The following is a 19,440-nucleotide window of genomic DNA, read 5'->3' on the forward strand; positions in this document are numbered from 1 at the left end:
GCAGTAAACCAAAGAAATTTCACTCTAAACGTGACCTCGATTGAGAAACCTGTTCTCAACCATTCTTATTATTCATGGGCTCTTGGACCAGTTTAAGTCTTTCCTGGAGACACGCTGTCAGAACTCAGGATGCCATGGCAAATTCCTTCTTCTTTACTGCTAGACTTTTATAACATGCAAGTCCTTCTGTGGTACGAGGTAAGACAACTAAGGGGTGGGGGGGGGGGGAATTGATATTCCCAAAAAGGCTTTTTATTTTTTTAAGTACGATTGCACAATGATGAATCATATCCAAACATGTCAAATAGAAAATAATAATTTATTTTGACTTCATTTTGACTTAATGTTTGTAACTAATGGTTTCATGAAACTTGCTTGGATAAGTCTGTTCTCTTTGAATCTACAAAGCAAAGGTTTACTACAATGAACACTTAAAACTCCACAAACAGTCTCCACCGGACAACTTTCCTGTACATGCAAATTCTCCCAACAGGTTGCAATATTTGCAAACATGCTTTGAACTTCCGTAAAGCTGGCATGAAATTTTGCTTTCTGTCAAAACTGCGACACTTTCTTGGAAACCGGAGCCAGAAAAGAAAATGTTAAAAGGTATACTCCAACTCGAAAACACTGCTGGTCTGGTTATGTGCATTAAATTGTTAAACACAGGGTTTGGTGGTTTTGAGTTGAAACTTCGACCCACTTAATATATTAATGGCCACAAGTATGCTAGACAGTTCACAAAGCAACATTATAAAATAGGGTTCCATTAAAAATACATACTGGAAGTTGTTTTTGTGTTTTAGGCAGGAACAAAAAAAGCATGTGTAACTTCTTTTTTCAATAAGAATATAGTTTAAACAAATTATTCTGTGAAAGTATGCTTAATAAAATCTTTTTTTTGAAATTTAAACACTTTATGCAAAAGGTAACAAGTAAAAAAGTACAATTGCTATTTGAAAAAAGCTGTTTGTTAATATTGCCTTCTAAGACAGTAAGGGTGTATTATTATTAATTATTATTATTAATTATTTTTAACCTTCACTTCAGACAGACACCCGAAGCTGTAGGGGGGGTGGCAGAGCTGACCTATCCACACAACGACTGCGTTCATCTTATGTACAACAAACAAACAAAACAAAACAACAACAACAGCAACAAAAATACGAACCTCCCCCCCCTCCCCAAAAACAAAATCTTGCCGCATTGAACGAGGCAGGAAATCTCATCTACCCCAACGGGAGCTGGTCTCTTTTATGTACACCCTGCAACGTGAGAGAAGAGTTATACAGTAGTCACCGACAGGAAAGAATTGTACACTCTGGTGCCGTCTGGGGACTTGGTGCCGTGCGTTAGGAGTTCCTGGATGGTCATCCAGTTATCAAAGATCTTCTTGTTCCTCTTCTTCATCATCTTCTTGTGGCTCAGTTCCAGGATGTTCACCTCCTTCCTGTCGTCCGCCCCTGGCTGCTGCTGCTGCTGCTGCTGCTCCTTCAGACAATCCAGCCGGCTCTGCATCATGAACTCGCGCCTGCGCCGCTGCTCCTTGGCCTTCACCAGGTGCTGCTTGCGCTCCTCCTTGCTCCAGTAGCGCCCCATCTTCATCTCGCTCACCGCGTCGTCGTCGGTGGTCATGCCGCTGCGCTCCTCGCGGATGCGCAGCGCGCGCTCGCGCAGCAGCCGGTCGCGCACGGGCCTCTTGGTGATGTAGCGCGTGCCGTCGCTGCGGACCTTCACCTTCCACTCCATGCGGGGCTCCGACGACGACGGGGACGAGTTCAGGTCCTTGCACATGCTCACCAGGCTCATCTGGCTCTGCGCGTACTCCACGGCCGACTTCTGCTGGATGAGCTGCATGTAGCTCTGGTAGTGCTGCGCGTGCGCCGGGATGTGCGCGTGCTTGTACGGGGAGTGGGGGTACGGGGACAGGTAGGCGCCGCCCAGCTTCGGGGGGCTGGCGCTGGGGCTCCTGACGCCCCCGCCCCCGCCGCCACCGCCGCCATCGCCGCCACCCCCGGCGCGGTGATCCTTGCTCTCCGGAGACTGGCTGGGGTCCAGCTCTTGGGCTGCCGCCGCCGGGTGGTTATAACTCGGGGTGGTGGTCTCGGGATCCTCGGTGATGGCCAGCAGGTTTTTGGGGGATGGGCCGTAGGCTTCCGGCCCTCCCTGGACGGCTCTGCGGAGCGAGTTGTCCGGGGAGGTCTCCAGGGTGAGCGGCGTGCTGCGGCAACTCTCCCCGGTGTTGTAGGCGCTCGAGCTATCCTTGTCCGACTTCTCGGGCAGCTCGGTGATGTCGGAGAGCTCGTGGCGGCGCACGTCGATGCTGGTGTTGTAGTTGCGGAAGGCGCTGTGGTGCAGCATCCACGGCTCGCGCGCGCACGGCTCCTTGAGCTGCTGCATCTTGTGCGCGCGCACGATGCTCAGGCACTCCAGCTCGATGCTGCGCAGCTCCTCGTTGAGCAGCTCCAGCTCCTTGTCCACGCTGTCGGGGTCGCCCTTGCCCGCCTCCAGGGGGCTGCCGGGGTAGTAGAGGCTGTAGGGGCTGGCGCTCTTCACCTGGCACTTGAGCTCCAGCAGCTCGCGGAAGCGCTCGCACTCGTCCACGGGGATGCCCAGGTAATCCACGTCGGTGCAGTCGGCCGAGATGAAGGACTCGTTGCTGAAGGGCAGGTCGCCGCTGCCCAGGGTGTCCTGGCTGCAGGTGAGCTTCCTCTGGCCCGCCAGCGGGTTGGAGGAGGCGGCCATGGCGTCGTCGCCGTTGTTCTCCTGCTCCGAGCTCTCGTCGTTGCGGGTGCTCTCGTCCGTCCTCCCCACGCCGCTGTCCTTCTCGTGCTGGTTGGACATGATGGTGGCCGTGTCTGTGGTCCCTCCGTCTTCCTCGTGCTTCTTCTAGGCACAGAACCGACAAGAACAAGTGAGGGATCCGGTCCCTACGCTGACTGCCCCTGAGCGACATGTTTTGTACTGGGCAGGCTTCTCCATGTCTCAAGCTGAGTACTAGCACCACATTTTAGGGCTCCCGGAAAACTGCCCATCCTTATGAGGATGTGACATCCCTAACATGGAGAGGCAGTGTGTCACACGCGCTAGCATGGGTGTAGGATGCACAGAACTCACAGGGGACTCAGCCAGGAGGTCACTGGGCTGGCTATGGGGATGACATTCCCTCTCCTACAGGGAGCAGGAGGGTTCTGGGCATGTCATGTTAATCAGGGAGATTGCTTTATTTTGTAAAACATGACTTAGTTTTCTCTGGTTCTGCAAACACACACACACACACACACACACACACACACAGTGTTCCTAACAAATATCACAAGGTCAGCAGCGATGGGCACTATCGCTCAGCCTTAAAAGCTTGCTCAGAGAAGTGTGCTCTTGCTTACATGCAAGAGTATCAGCTATCTTGCTCCAATAGAAAAAGCACTTAAGCCGTTTCCCTGCCATCTTCCAGGCGGGTGGGTTGCTGATGGTCGTTAGCAACATGAAGGGAGATGGAGGAAGCAGATTTTTCTGCAGCTGCACAGGGTATGGGACTCCCCTGGGGGTGTTACCTGCTGGAACACGCTGGATGTGAACTGCATTGCCTGGTGGTGCTGTTCCTCAAGCATGTCCATGTGCAGCTCATCCAGAAAGTCATTCCTGTCGTCATCCATCCATCCCTCGTCCAGCTTGGTGGGGAGGGGGGGGAGAGGGGATTCAGTTAGTGAGTGCCTTAGAAGAGTTCCCTTTGAATATCATGTTCTCCCTTCAAAGCTTTCCTTTCCCCCCTCCCCACCCCCTCAGGAAAGGACATAGCCTTGGGGAAAATATCTCTGGGTCTCCCTCCAAATGTCAGCAAAAAGCAAGCTTGCCATCATTTTGCTATAGGTCAGAAAACTGCCCTATCCTGACTTGGATGTCGCCAGTGTTTAGTTGTTGTTGTTGTTTGTTTTGCAGTGACAAGTTTTAATCTACATCGGCTACTTTAGGTCTTCTGTGTAGAAGGGTCTCTTTACATTGTTTAGAAGGAGATCTATTTTCTAACAAAAACAAGTAGGTTTACCAACTAGCTAGCAAAGCTTTATTGTCTTTAGAAGACCATGGCAGTCTGCAACCCACAAGCTTGCCAGTTGTGTTTTCTTTCTTAAGAGGTTCAATGTGAGAGCACAAGGCCTTGAGTCCAAGCCCTGGTGCTGGCACAAAAAAGGAGAAGTTTCAAGAACACAACTATATCCATTTATTTATGTATGTGCATGGCTGCTCTGGGGTCACAATAGCAGAGCCTAGCAGTTGACCTGAAGACATGATCACCCACATCAAACACATATTTTCTGGCCCTTTAAGACAGTATCATCCGACCCTGGATGGGATCACTACCTGAAGTTCCCTACAGGTCACACTTGTCTCAGCAGTCACCCTTTATGTCAATGCTCCTTCAACTATGTTTGGTTTGTGTTTCATTTCTGAACAGATACACTTCCCGGACATTTAGATGATTAGAATTACTCTGTCCCTGGTACAACCTTGTAGTTTCTCGTTTTCACAGGCTTACCTGGGCTCAACGCAATCCCTGATCTGTCACCCTACATCAGGTCTCTGGTTAGTCCCAGAACCTTCCCAGGAGCATGGGTCTCCTGGGAAGGCTGACCCCCATGGAGTGAGCTAGGCATGGGGCTAGACGTTAGAACGTGGTCACTGAGTTAGTTATTTACCTGTCTGTGTTCCTTTCCTTTACTGAAAGGCAAACTTCTGTTTTGCTACATTGGTATTGTACGTGGGACCTGCGCAGATGCAGGCTGGCCCATTCATCAGGCCTGGGGACGTCAAACATCTCCACCATTGCATCTCTGACTGCGTTCTCCACTCGGTTATGTTTCCTCTCCTTTTCTCCACGAAGATCCTGTGTTATGGCACCTTCTGGGCTGAGCCGTAGATGCTGTGGTGGGGTCAGCACTGGCCTTAAGTGGTTAAATCAAACTATGGCTTCTAAATCACAGCTAGTTCCGCTACCCTTCCTGAGAGATAAGCACCTGCAAGTTCAGACTAAATACGAAGTGCACTGTTCTGCAAGGCGGGGGACTCCGGTTTTGACTTGAGAACTATGGACACAGTTCTGTATGCAGGCAGCCAGCTCACCTGGAGTTCAGGCCTTGCAATCAGCAATGAAAAGTTCTTATTTTCTTCACTGGTCAGAAGGGCCACAGCCTCTTCACGGTTCTGCACCTCTATTCCATTAATCTAAAAAAAAGATGTGGGGGTGGGGAGACAACCTGATTAGATTGTATAAAAACCACTCTATCTTAATTTAGGTCTGTGTTAGTTACCTCTCACGGCTGGAACACACAACTTCCAAGTTGCTTGGAAACAGTGCTGATCTTGGGGAAGGAAAGGTCTCACTGACACAGACTCTCTGCTCTCTGAGACCCTCCACCAGGGGTAGGGGATGGGGTGACTGTGATGTGGCAAATTCTAGAAACTGACACGACTGCTGTTGTGCAGAGGCCGCCATTCAGCTTTACTCTGACAGCACATCCAGGCCGGAGTATACACGGAGCACATGGAAGCATCATTTCAGGTGTTTCTGGGTAATGTGGGGGAGAGGGGAAGGCAGCAGTGGGTCTGATGAGAGAAAGGAGGGAAATGGAGAGCACGGAAGGGGATGCAGTTATGCACTGCGTTTTGTTGTTACAGTTTGCCACGGTAGCCTAGACAAGCTTCTTGAGGGATTTCTGCTTGTATGCCCCAGAGACGCGGAGCTCGGCATGTCTCAGGTGAACACTGAGGTGAATGCTGAGCCTTCGACCTGGCTTTGCTGTCTCAGTATACCAGGGAACCCAGAGACAGTGAAAGGGGAGATTCTCCAGGCTGATGTGACTGGTCCTGATTGCTGGGGGACATGGGGCTGCCCTGCCACATGGAGGCTAGAAGGACCATGTCTGCAGATGGGTGGGTCTCTAGGGAAGCTCTTATTACTTCTTTCAATTATACGGATAATGAGAGACTAGTAACCACCCCCCACCCCTGCCCCAATAAAAAAAAGATGGTTTGCTGGGAGGAGCCTCTGCAGCTGAGGTTGTGGCTGGAGGCTGAGGAAACAGAAGGAAATCCAAACTGGGCCAGGGATGATGCATGTGAATGGGAAAAATGGTGGCTTCAAAGTGAGAGGAGGTAGAGAGTGATGCATCATGGGGCATAATGAAGCCAAGAATTTCAATTTCAACTGGGTATGGTGGCTTACATCTTAATCCTAGCTACTCAGGGAGTAGAATGGGGGAGGATCATGGTTCAAGGCCAGCTCAGACAAAATGTTCTTGAGCATTCATCTCAACAACAACAACAACCAAAAAAGCTGGGTACAATGGTACATGCCCATCTATGTGGAAAGTGTAAACAGGAAGATGGACCATGGTCCAGGCCAGACGGGATAAATTCAAGACCCTATTCTAAAAAACAAAACAAAACAAAACAAAAACTAAGGCAAAAAGGCTGGTGGAGTAGCCTGTAAACCCTAGTACTGACCAAAAAGTTATGGCCAAAAGGGAAATAAATAGTCATATAGCCTAGAAGAAGAGCAAGAAGACACCAGGTAAAGATGCTATCTTATAAATGGGCACCTGCAGCTCACATCTATAAGCCTAGTTACTTAAAAGGCTAAGGTCTGAGGGTTGAGGTTGGAGGCTAGCCCTGCCAAAGAAATCAGAGAGATTGTCATCTCTAATTGACTAGCAAAAAGCTGGAAGTGGTGGGGTGGCTCAAGTAGTAAGAGCACCATTGGACAAAGGTGAACAAGAGTGTGAAGCCTTGAATTCAAGCCATAGTACCATACATATGTGCTTGTGCGCGCGCGCACACACACACACACACACACACACAATAGAGGCAATAAAAGGATGCTTGAACTCTTAAGTCCTTAAATTTAAGCCTTCATGATCCATTTTGGAAAATTTTCTAGGGATGTTCCCACATTAAGAACAACAGCCACCTTGAAGTTCTTGGTCCAAAGTTAACCTTTTAGAGACCAAAAATGAGAATTAAAGACTCACATGCCACAAGACAGTGGGCCTGATTTCTGTAATGGCAGGCTCTGGCCCCCAGAGAATGAGTCAATGTGAAATACACTGGCTGGTATCCTGTAAGGCCTCCTTTAGGTGAGACCATGACCTTCTATTGGTCTTCAGATATCCCTTCCCACCTTATTCCTTAGTTTACCTGTGTGTGTGTGTGTGTGTGTGTGTGTGTGCGAGAGAGAGAGAGAGAGAGAGAGAGAGAGAGAGAGAGAGAGAGAATGAATGTACACACGCATGCCAGTACTGAGGACTGAACTCAGGGACTTGTGCCCTCCCTTAGCTTTTTCACTCAAAGCTGATGCTCAAACACATGAGCCACACCTCCACTTTGGCTTTTTGGTGATTAATTACAGTCTCCTGGACTTTCCTGTCCAGGCTGGCTTTGAACCATGATCCTTAGATCTGAGCCTCTTGATCAGATAGGATTACAAGTGTGAGCTGCCAGCGCCCTCTCACCTCACCTTCTGACTTAGCTTCCTTTCATCCATCTGAGTTTATGGTCCTCTGTCCTTTAGCCTCTCCTGGATATCCAACCTTATCTGCTATTAGAGCCACTCGGTTCTTTGGGGCTGGACATAACAAAGAGGCCTCCAGGTTGGACCTACCTGGATGATGCGATCTCCTTCTCGAATGCGCCCATCCTTGGCTGCGATGCTGTTAGGGTCAATCTGAAACAGACAGCAGACTTCTCACAGCATGACCCCAGAGGTACAGGAAAACAAGCAGGTGCATTTTCCAAAGCCATCTCTAACACAGAACCATGTCTTTTACATGGACGTAAAGGAGGCTTAGTATCGTGTAGAGTTAGAAGAATGGGGACCAATCTACCTCTGGGTGAGGCTTTTCCAGGGCCTGTGGCTCGCTTCCTGCTTGGCAGCCCTGTTCTATGGAATTCTGCACAGCTCTGCAAACCCGGGGTGGGGTGGGGTGGGGGGGGGTGAGGCACAGCTGACTCCTGTTGCATACTTAGTAATTAAAAGCTAATCAGTGATACAGAGCAGGTCAAAGCGTTGACCATGATGTTGACCAGCAACCCTACCCTCATTACTTTGTACCAACTGCTTACATTAAATTTGGGGAAATAACTTCAAGCATATAATTGATACAAGTGGGAATGTGTTTGGGAGGGGTGACGAAACACAATGATAACGACACTCAAAGCTTCATCTAGAGAGACAGCTGTTATTTTCTGATGAAACTGCATTCCTGTGCTTGCAAGGAAGGGCATTTATGGTAAAGAATCTATTCCGAAGTCAATTGCTTGCACTGTTTGCTTTTGTTTATTCCCTAAGAAGATCAAAGCAGCTTTCAAGTAGGTATTTTACCAGTACCTACCTGTCTGTCTGTCTGTCATCTATCTATATGAAACCAAAATTAGAGGGAGGGGGAGGGGGAGAGTGAGAATAAATGTGTTTGTGACTCTTATGTACCATTCTGCTCAAGGATCATGAGTTAGGAAACACGAATTTGCTCTTCCCTCAGGGCTGAACACACAGAACCATGTAAATGGCTCCATTTTATGGTTGATTTGAACCTTCTTCAGGGTAATTCTGCCGTATGTGCTGACATTAGGACGTCACCCTCATGTTCAGCTGCAGCTCCCTGGTGTGTGATGAAGAAGACAGGTAATCTGTCTGAGTCTCTCCAAAGATTTCTGGAGGAGCTAGAGTTAGGGCTGGTGAGCACATCAAACAAAAGACAAATCTAACCCTTTGTGGCTTCACATTATGATTTTTTAAAAATTCATTTTTTTGTACCTCACTTATATAAATGCCAATGTCGTCTTCGTCGTCTGTCCTGTAGCACACGGTGAGGCCCAGCTTGTCCTGGCTGTTCATTCTGTAGAGGTCTACTTCCTAGACAAAGCAAGTATTCCTGGTGAGATTCAGGCAGGCACTGAGAGCTGGGAGGATGTCAAATGCTTGGAAAATATTTTGTTTATAAATGATGAACTGGCTTTCTTTGCATTCAATTGTGTAGAGCCGGTTAACTTACTGAACAAAAAAGTGATTATGGACACAGGATCAATGCCCAGGGCATTTCTGACCTTTCAGTCAATATAAAGTCATTTTGAAAATAGTTATTTTATTGATCTTCCCAAAGAAAAATTACCCATATTTTACTCAGCGTCAAGACCCCAGGGGTAGGGCTTTTAAAAAGCATTCCTTCAATGTCTGCCACAAACAATGATATTTCCATACTCCAAACCACCTCTCCATTTCAGTACAAATGTTTCCAGTGTGTTTGGCTAGATTATTTCACATTGCATTCCCTTAATATTCTGTCACAGAACTTGCAAACAGATTTACACAAAAAATTGATCCAAGAAAGGAGAGTAAGGTGAGAATGTGCAATTAATGTTTTCCACCACAGCGCTGATATTTGCAGTGAAGGGAGGAGTTGCAGCTGCTATTACAACAAATTAAATAAGAGAAAAGCAAATGAGCCCAAATCCAGGCTTGTGACGACAGGAAATGATACCGTATTGCCAGTTAGTTTGCATTCCAGGTTGAAGTCGGAACTCTTGATAATTGTGGGAGCCCTGGGAGGACACGCTGGGCTCCCTGAAAGTAACTCTCCCCACGACTCACTGTGCCAATGACTTGTGCCTGCTTTTGAGGCTATGGCCATTGGCCTATTTGAGGGCTCTCCTGATGCTAAGTTCCTGGCTAATTCTTTGCTGCGGCATTTCCATGTTTGCTTGCTGACCAGGTGGATGGAGGGCTCTGGGATGCAGTCTCTCTATTAATCTCTCGGGGGACTATTTCTAAATGAAATCGCTCTAGGCCCCTGCGTGAAGTATGGAAAGGACTCTCTCTCAGTGAGAAGCAGCCCCCTCCCCAGCCCCACGGGAGGCAAGATGCCCAACACTCTGGTCACTTCCTAGGCAGAAGAACAGCAGATGCAAAGGCGTTGGGGCCAATGCGGTCCAAGGCCTGAGTCCAGGGAAGAGACAGGCAGGCTGAGTGGGGATGGGGCACCAAGCCAGAATAGTGTGTGTGTGGGGATGGGGGGCTCCACAGGCCAGTGTGAAGAACGCAGACCGCGTTCTAGCACTACAGGGATATGGCAGAGAGTTACAAGTGGGAACTGCCAAGGTTTTTCCACCCCTCACGAAAACATGCAGACCTGTGTGCAAATCCCCATTCTTCCTCTGGCTAGAAGTTTAGTCACATGATTATTTTACCTGAGCCTCTGTGCCATCACTAGCTCATGTTGGACAGGGTAGGATGGTCTCTAAGCATGGCTCCCGATCCACAGAAAGCCCACAGGAAGTGGTAATGTAATAACTATGTGCAAGTATGCGTGCCTGTGGTTATGGGCACAGTGGGGTGCATTATCAATGCCTCCTCAATAGGACACCTTTAACTTATTTTCCCATCACTGATCGGTTCATTCAGTGACTGCCTAGTTATAGCTTTAGCAATGTAATGAATTCACATTAAATGAAACTGCAAATTTCTGGTAACTTAATTGCCTTGGATGGAAACTTAACATTTTTGAGAACCCATGGTAAGCATGGGTAAATGGATCATTTAATGACGAGGGCAAATTCCAAATCCTTTGAAAGACCAATTGTTCCACCACAAATAGAGTAGTCATGGGATGAGAACTTTGAATTATTTTTACCTGAATCACTGATAATTAAGTGAAAGACCACTTATGTACCCTTACATATTTACCCATGTGCAGTTAGCAAACTAGTACAGGTTGGTCATCCCTAACCCAAAGCCATCTATAAGAAACATATACACTCTCATCCCCTCCTAGATATATCATGATGTATGTGCAAATGTTCCAAAAACTGAAACCCCAAACCCTTTAGTCCCAAGCACTTTAGATAGAGATAGTCAAAGCTGAAGTCGAGTCTCTGCAAATGCTAATGACGGCTTGATACTTCCGCATGAGGCCGAGGTGTTTCCGTTACTAGGGTCTCTCCCAGTGCGGATAGTCTTAGAAGACATGAACCCTCATAATAGCAGAACGAGGTAGAGCGCAACGTCACCTTTATCCTTCAACTCAAATCGCTAATCCTCTCAGGACAGAACTGTCCCTGTCACATTCTGTGTGTAATGGAGGGCCAAATTCTTTCCTTCACACAGATAAGTGGCCCAGCCAGCCTTGGCTCCCGTGAGATGCAGGCCCTTGTAAGGGGAGGATGGAGGAGGTGCTGACTCTAATCCACTCCACAGGCCAGCTGGGTGCGAGCAAAGCCTGAGGATCTGGTCTTTAAAACAGATCTAAGAGTGAGCAGCGTCCTAGTACAATGCTCTGGCGCCATGGTGCTATCTTGGAGGTGGTTTATGATTTTTTATTTATGCATCTCTTTCAATTCCACTATTTTTGACTTTGCTCTGTCTTCTTTCCCTGATTATATTTAATTGCAGTCACAATATTCAAGGCATAACCTACAAAACTTGGAGAGTTGAGGGGAGGAATAGGTTGGGAGAGAAGAAGGAAAATGATGAGAAGATGCACTGTACTTACAAAAAGATTTAGTGGATGGTACTGTCTGCACGACTACTTCAAGATAGTAAATTTTAATATATTTAAGAACTAATTATAAGTAATAAATTACATTATACAATTTATATTATATAATTATATTTAAATCATATAATCTACACTATAATATAATTTATAATTGTCAGCATAAAGCATATAACATATAGTTTGAGTTGTCACATAACGTTATAAAATATTACAAAATATAACATATATATAATTATAAAGTATAACATTTTATAAAATATAAAATTATATTTGCATGCTCTTACACAAATATACAAACCTATGTTTATATTTGCATAATCTTATAGAAATAAAATAATATTTTGGTTATTTTCAAGTGCTTGTAGAAAGGGCTTACCATTTGCCAACTCAGCTTATAAGTACAATGCATCTTGATTAATACCCTTTTCATCATTCTCCCCCATTGGTCTATGTTTTTAAAGGATGAGTCTATCAGAGGAACTGATGCTGGCAAGTCATGAGTGATAACCAAGCAAAGGATATTATTCTGGAGTTTAGGAATGTACTTAACATTGATGTTAGATAGACTGGTGGTGGACTATGCCGTCTTAGAAGTTGAATAAAAGCCAAAGAATCATCATTTGGAAGATACAGGCCACATCCTAGCTCCCACCATTCTGTTTTCTGAGTAGTCCCATACCCCAGAGAAGAGGCTGTGCTGGTGGTTTATGGTTAGACCTAGAACAGGCTTCCAGAAGCTCTTGAGAAACAGCAGTGGAAGAGCTGCTGTTGCCTTTGGATCTTTCCTGGTCTGTGGTTTACCATAGCTGGAAGATAAGGCATTGGTAGTGGGAGGGTGGCTTGTACAATCAATGCAATATCTAGCTGTAGATGCAAGTGTACAATAGGTGCTTACTAAGACTGAACACAGAACTTGAGATTCTGTGGCAGAGAAAGGATCTAATGAAATAAGCTTGGCTCTATAAGTAATGAACAAAATAGCAAAGTCACTTCACTTCTAGAGAGTATGCAGGCATCCTACAATTTTAAAATAGAATGAAGTATTGGGGGAATCAGTGGAAGTGGATATTTCTCACACTTATTGAGTGGTTTGGAAATACTCAATATTTCTTTCTGCCTCTGAGCCAGCCTTACACCAATGAGCTCTTGACTGAAAGGATTGAAGTTATCATTACGTATCTGTCTGTGACGATGGAGATAAGATTTCACTGCAGACCATTAATCAAACCACTATGAATAATGTATTAGCATTATCTGGATAAAAGCTACCCCCATGGCTGGTGTCCTGTTGCTGCTTTCTGGTCTAGATGGACTGATAAACACTAGCAGCTAGGCCTACATTGCAGATGGAGTGGACATGCTATTCCAATTAGGAATATGAAGGGGACCGTTCTATCTTGTGACTAAAGTTCTCTGTTTCAGCATCAGCCACTTTCATCAGAAGGGATCACAAACACAACAGGAATGGCTTATCCAGCTCCAAGAGCCCTGGCCACTGATGCATAGCTTTTCACCTTATTGGTCTTGGACTGCCACACATACTCCTTCAACTTAGCTCCATATTTTCTGTATGTCTGCATGGTGCTATGTATAGAGTAGTTGTGATAGCATTTTTTTTAGGACCTTATGTTTGAGATAGGGTAAAAAGACCTTCTTTCTTTCAGTAACTCTTCAAGTGGCTAAATATTGGGTGCCTACTATATGCCTGGCATTACTAAGGCACGAGGTATGGAAGTGCTGGTCTCTCGTGGCTCTTGTATGCTTGTGTGGGAGACAGATGGTAAGTAGATAATGGTGAAAAACAGAAGAGTTATTAGGAGGCTGACTCAGTGGAGGCAGGGTAATCCTGGCCAGGTTCCCTAATGGAGTTCTTTGGGCCCTGTGTCTCAGGACAATCCCAATTTCCATTTAGTCTAGGAAATCAGGCTCGGAGCTCACATTAGCCCCTGTTAAGATGGTAGCTTCCCTCTCCATTCTGTTCTCGGGATGACATCATCAAGACAATACAGGTAGACTGCAGCTTTGGAGCCTGGCTAGGATGCTATAGTTGAGTCACCAGGGAAATTAAAAGAATAGATGCGAGGAAAAGCCTTCTTCCGACATCTATCTTCTTTCATAATTGCCTATAGGAAGACCTAGAGCAGGTGTTCAGTACCTAAAAATTTATGGGTAATTATTTGGCTGCTTAACCCTTGGGGTATACTTGGGAATAATCCCCTGAACTCTAAGCAATTTCACAGTAACAGGGATTTGACACTTACCTAAATATGATCATTTTGTGTACTGTAAGAGAGAGAACATCTGTTTTTCTCTGTGCACTGGCTTCAGTAACATCCCAGTGTGCATATATATATATATATATATATATATATATATATATATATATATATTCCTCGCCTGGAATGCCCGTGGAACGGGTTGGGTTGTTCTTTCAAAGGTGTTGATTTTGTATTTATTTGGTGGGGGTGATGAGCAGCATTTGGAGAATGATCCTTTACTTGAAAACAAACCTGACCCTTCTGAAATCAAATCCAGCAGCTGGAACAAGACAAATGGTGACAGTTCAAGAATTGCTGTGAGATGCTAAGTGTGCACCAATCTCCCTGAAAACCAAGGAAAGTAGCCTTTTCATCTGGACCCAAGGCACTTTTCAAAGGGGCTAGAGATGTCCATATGCTAGTTTTCTAAGAAATGAAAAGCTAAAGTTCAGTGGTCCTGGTGACTGGGGGATCTCTGTAAAGCAAGAAGGATGGTAATTTTCTGATGCTGTATTTCTGTGACAAACTTTGTAACATACACTCAGAGAAAGCCAATGGATGGAACTAAAGCATGGATGTAAAGTCTAGGTTAAAATACCCCGGGAGTTTTCTAAATACTTGGCTTCTTTACCTCTGCTTTTATTAATGGGAGGTCTAATTAGTGGTGTCATTTTTCTCCAAGGGCCTCAGCCGATTCTAGTTCTTGGTGACTCGGCAGGGACAGGGTTGGGGGGCACTGGTAACTGGGTGGCATATTTCTATGCTAGAGTGGATGACCGAGCGGATGCCATGACTCATGAAGGAGCACAAGGCTTGGGCGTCTTCATCTGAGAGGCTGGCCTCTCAACCAGAGCTGTGACTGTAAGGCGCACCAGGGACTTCATTAAAGGTCACACTCTAGCTGTGAAGGTCTTGCAACCAATGTTCTGTGGTTCTCCCAGGTACAGCCAGACTGCTTGTCCTGGCAACACACTCTAAACAACAAGGTCCGGGGGTACTGGTTCCTGCCCAACTCAAGGGATTTTTCAGCTGCTGAGAATTCCTCCCTTTAGGGAGAACGAATCACACTGGCCTCGTCATAACCCTTTATTCGTACTCGCTGACTTCTCCAGGAAAACACAGGAGAGCGAGCAGTTGTACCTTAGGCTCTACTGGTATCTAGTTATCTAGTGTATCTAATTCTATCCACTGTCTTTTCAGGGCAAGTTGATGCTGATAGTCTTCTTGCTACCTTAGTTGAAATTAATTGACTTGATTAAAGAGAAACAGAAAGCAGTAACAGACTAGTGATATACAATTATCACAAAAAAAACACAAGACAGAAAGGTCCATATTGGGCAGATACCACTGGGGCTCAATGAACAGTAAATCTCTTGGAACACATTTCCAGGAAGAGATTCTGGCTTCTACCAGAGCCTCAAAAATGTTAGGAACAAAAAGAGATCTAAGAAACCCACTGCTGGAAAGTCAAGTTTAAAATAGCAAAGACTAGAAAGTCTATGTTACTTCATACGTCTAGTTTCAGAGACAGCAGACAGCTTTTAAAAATACCTCTGTGTTGTCACAATTATGAGCCTCAAAAAGCTGCCTTGTCCTATAGGCTAGTAATGAGCCTGTCTTTCAGCAGAGCAGTGATTCTGTCAAAAGTGTTGCAGAGAACCACAGACTGACAAAATGTAAGCAAGTGCATGAACAAGGCCAGAAAGCTTTGGGGGAATCTGCTTGCTCTTCTGCCCCAGGGGTCAGTTTCATTTTGGCCAATCTGGCACTTCCCAAGTGTGTTTGATCATGGAGCTACTTTATGAATAAGATGTACATATTAAAAAAGTCTCAAAAAGCTGCCTCACGAGCGAGTCCTGAGCCTGGGTTCTGGAGGATTTCAGGCCTGAGCCACCGGAGCCCTGTGACTCAATTCCACAAAATCAGTTTTCAAAAATGCCCTTGTATTTTTGCCACTTCTTGGGCTTGAACTCAGGGCCTGGGCTCTGTCCTTCAGTCTCTCTGTGCTTAAGACTAGTGCTCTACCACTTGAGCCACAGAGCCACTTCCAGCTTTTTCTGAGTAGTTTATTGGAAATAAGAGTCTCACAGACGTTTCCTGCCCAGGCTGGCTTTGAACCGTGATCCTCAGATCTCAGACCTTCTGAGTAGCAAGGATTTATAGGCGTGAGCCACCAGTACCTGGTTAGCTCTTGCATTTTTTAAAACACATACTGTACTGTGACAAAGCGTGTGTAAAAATATAAATAGTTACACCATGGAATTTGAAGTTTTCCCTACCAGTGTTACTAAAAGGAAAAGAAGAAATGGAACCTTGCTAGCAACTCTGGTGTCTTTGATAAATGTTTTGAAACCCAGCAGAGGACACAGGCTGACATTCTATAGTATTTAGAAGCATAAGTCACATTTGTCTTCAAGTAATGTTTAAGGAGAGTTAGAGATTTACTCAATTTTTTTTAAGATCGGTGAGAAAAGTTGAAGCACAAGAATCAGGGAATAAGCCCTTTCTGTTGGGATATATTACAGTCATTAACATCAGTCATTTATTGAGCGTTAGTCTTTGAGGAACACGAGGCTAAGGGCATAACAGACCATAAAGAGGAGGCTAGCAACAGTTACAAGGATGTGCAGATGGCCTGGAGTCCGATGCTGAGAACTGACCCTATCTTTAAACAGGTTGGCTGTTAGGCTTTGTTTTGAACCGAAGGAGGGAAGAAAAATCAAAAATCAAGCTGTACCTTTCCAAGTGCACAACTGAAATGGGATCTGCTTTTCATCATTCCACCTGCATCACAAACTTGACCTTGCTTGTAGTGAACCTGACCTTCTACGTGTCCAATAAAGACTTCCCTAAAGGAGACAAAGATGTGCTTCCTACCTCTAGCTCCAGCTCTTCTCTGTCCATCTCCTGATGCATGTCCCCCATGTAATCATTTGGATCGTAGTACTCGTGGGCTGAGGAGTGCCTAAGAAAAGATAAAAACTCGGTAAGGCCCTGCTTCTAGGAGAAGGTGCTTTTAAAAATCCCCTCCATCACATCTCAGCGGGTAGATCCTTCCATAGTAACTCCTTCTATTCACCTCACTGATTCCTGATTAATAGTCCATTTTCTCACTATGTGTGTTGTAGCACTGACTTATCAAAATGAGCCCTGAACCATACATAGCCTTTCCCTGTCTGGCATTCACAATTTCCCCTTCCATATCTTGTCCTTCACGGCGAGCTGATAGTTGGCCCCATGTCTGTTCCCCTGAGATGTGGCTGTCCATGGGGTGAGGGCCTCTATCTTAATAGTTCTATCCCTTAAGGTTTATTTCCTCAGGGAGAGTTAAGATGCAAGGCACAAGGCGAGGATGGATGACTTTGTTCTTTCCAGAATCCATCTGCTAGCCCACTATCATGTGATTCAAGGTGACTCATTTCTAACTCCTCTCAGGGCAGGAGACAGGCCTATACTTCCTGCTGCCATCTTCTTCATTTGATTTTTATCTCTTAGGAGAAGGAGGCTCGGCTTCAGGCATTGCTCAGAGATTCATGCTGACCTGGGATATCAGTCCCAAGGACAGTGATGGAAATGGCTATACTACCAGCTAGAACTGTGTCTTTTTGAATTGTATGGACTGTAGGAAACGTGTTACTAGTGTTACATAGTGTCTGTAATGTAGGCATATCCAGGCAGACACAAATGTATACACATTCTGCTGGGAAGCCAGGAGCCCCTATTTCTCTGACCATCTTCTGGGAGCATCCTTCGTGGAAGCTCTAGAGAACGAAAATCTGCTCAGCTGGCAGCTCCGAAAGGGCTTCAGGTCCACAGAACAGAGGCAAGTGGAATGCTGTGGCCTTGGATTGCTGTTGGCTGGGGACCCAGACCGCCCCAGTTCTCAAAGGTCAGGCAGCAATTAAGGGACTCAGGCCATCTCTCCCAGGCACTTAAAAACAACAGAGCAGCTTTGAGTGGTCATTTACACAAGGGCTCTGGCTTTCAATTTTCCTGACCCATTGGGCAAATATACTGCCTGCACTTAAGGGGCTTTTAGATCCGAGGATACTGTTCAGGGGGCTGGGCCTGCAGACATCCATGCGATATTCCCCACTCCAGCTGGATGTTTGCTCTGGGTGCTATCTGACCTCATAGCCAGAACTGGCAGGACCTGACCTCTGACATGTCTCAAGTCATCCCTGTCATGTTAATCAGACTTAAGAGGAAATTAGGGGCTGCGCGTGGAGAGGTCTGTCACTGTGCGACTTCAACCTCTGAGGGTAGCCCGAGAGGCCTCATCAATAACGTGAGGCCACTGTCATCTGGATTCTCCCATAACTGGTTTGGATAGCCTTGCTTAGGGAATGGGCCAGCTGTTTCCCGGGACTGGGCGCCACTGCAGTGTCACCGCTAGGACTTGGGACTTGAGGTCCGACAGTCCTGCCTCTCCATCAGCCCCTGCCACCTTGCCCTGAGCAGAGCCTGGTGAGTGTGCAGTGCCCCATGTGTGTGGGAGAAACAGCTTCGAGAGATAAGGGAGGTGACAGCCCTTAGCCCATTTACACACTGCGAGCGTCGGATGGAGGCTCCGTCCCATCCCTTTATACAGTGTCACTTACAACAAAGCTTACTTCGGTCAAGCTTGGGGAATTAGTGCTGATAGCTGCTGACAGCTAACCACGAAACCCAGGCGATGAAAGGCAAACCTTTGGCTGGCATTTGACAGAAGCAAAGGAAACGTGGGCTCACTGTGGCTACTGAGTTACGAATAGAAACTTCAGAGGCACTGCTCAAGGTATTCCCTGCAAATGGCTCTATCCCTCTGAAGTAATGCATCGGGTCAATTATCCAGTAGAGCTGGGAAGAGATGGATGTCTTGTGCACACCCTCAGATGTCCAGTCACACGAGAAAGCTACACTTAACAGGACCTCTAAGAGCCAATCATCTATCTCAGAAAGTTTCTTACTCTTCACTTTTTCCTGCATATTTTATGCCCATCACGAAATTAATGATCACCACTACCATATGCTATGCTGAGGCCTTCCCACAGATCATTTCATGTAATCAGTACGATTTTTTTTATCCTCATTTGCGTACAATATGGGGAAATGAACTGCCCTCCCCCTGCCCCCCTCCAGCAACTTCCACAGCCAGGAATTAGTGTGAGCATCAGGTTTGTCTGACTCCAAGGCTCTGAACTGTTCTATGTCTCTCACATAAAGCAGGAAGCCAGTCAGGCGGGAATGTGTTTGAATCACACAGCTGCTATTTCATTGGCATAGGCAGTCCTGACAGGGACGTGCATGCATGGGCTCAGGGCCTGGCTGCAGGTTGGAAATGAGACCCAAGAAAGGGGAATGCAAAACCGCTGGGGCTCTCGCTGCTCACGGCTTCCTCGGCTGTTTATTTCGAGCACAGGCAGCATTCCCTCCAGTGAGAACTACAAAAATCTGCAAATTACCATTTGCGGTGATTAAATTTTATTCCGAAACAACTTTTACAACATTTGTAAGTAATTTTGTTCTGAGAATATAATTTGAATAACTCTGCTCCAGGGTTATAATAAAGTCATTAATATGTCAGAGTAGTTTTGAGCAGGGCTCAATTTATTGCATCTATAAACAATAAAGTTAAACACAGGAAAGTTGACTTGGGG

General features: G+C 46.0%; 1 protein-coding gene across 2 annotated transcripts in view; it reads right to left on the reverse strand.

Annotated features, from left to right (window-relative positions):
• Positions 1-300: 300 nt before the first annotated feature.
• The window catches only part of Pdzrn3 (PDZ domain containing ring finger 3), a 203,002-nt gene continuing 183,862 nt past the window's right edge, over positions 301-19,440 (reverse strand). For both annotated transcript variants that reach the window (XM_048356167.1, XM_048356168.1), the window contains 6 exons: positions 16,679-16,766; positions 8,807-8,905; positions 7,655-7,717; positions 5,119-5,220; positions 3,555-3,671; positions 301-2,889 (listed from right to left, as the gene is read on the reverse strand). In XM_048356167.1, coding sequence (XP_048212124.1) covers positions 1,285-2,889; positions 3,555-3,671; positions 5,119-5,220; positions 7,655-7,717; positions 8,807-8,905; positions 16,679-16,766 — 2,074 coding nt within the window. In that variant the 3' untranslated portion in view covers positions 301-1,284. The remainder of the gene's footprint in view (positions 2,890-3,554; positions 3,672-5,118; positions 5,221-7,654; positions 7,718-8,806; positions 8,906-16,678; positions 16,767-19,440) is intronic.

This window comes from Perognathus longimembris, chromosome 10 (genome assembly GCF_023159225.1).
Source record: "Perognathus longimembris pacificus isolate PPM17 chromosome 10, ASM2315922v1, whole genome shotgun sequence".
NCBI classification, from domain to species: domain Eukaryota; kingdom Metazoa; phylum Chordata; class Mammalia; order Rodentia; family Heteromyidae; genus Perognathus; species Perognathus longimembris.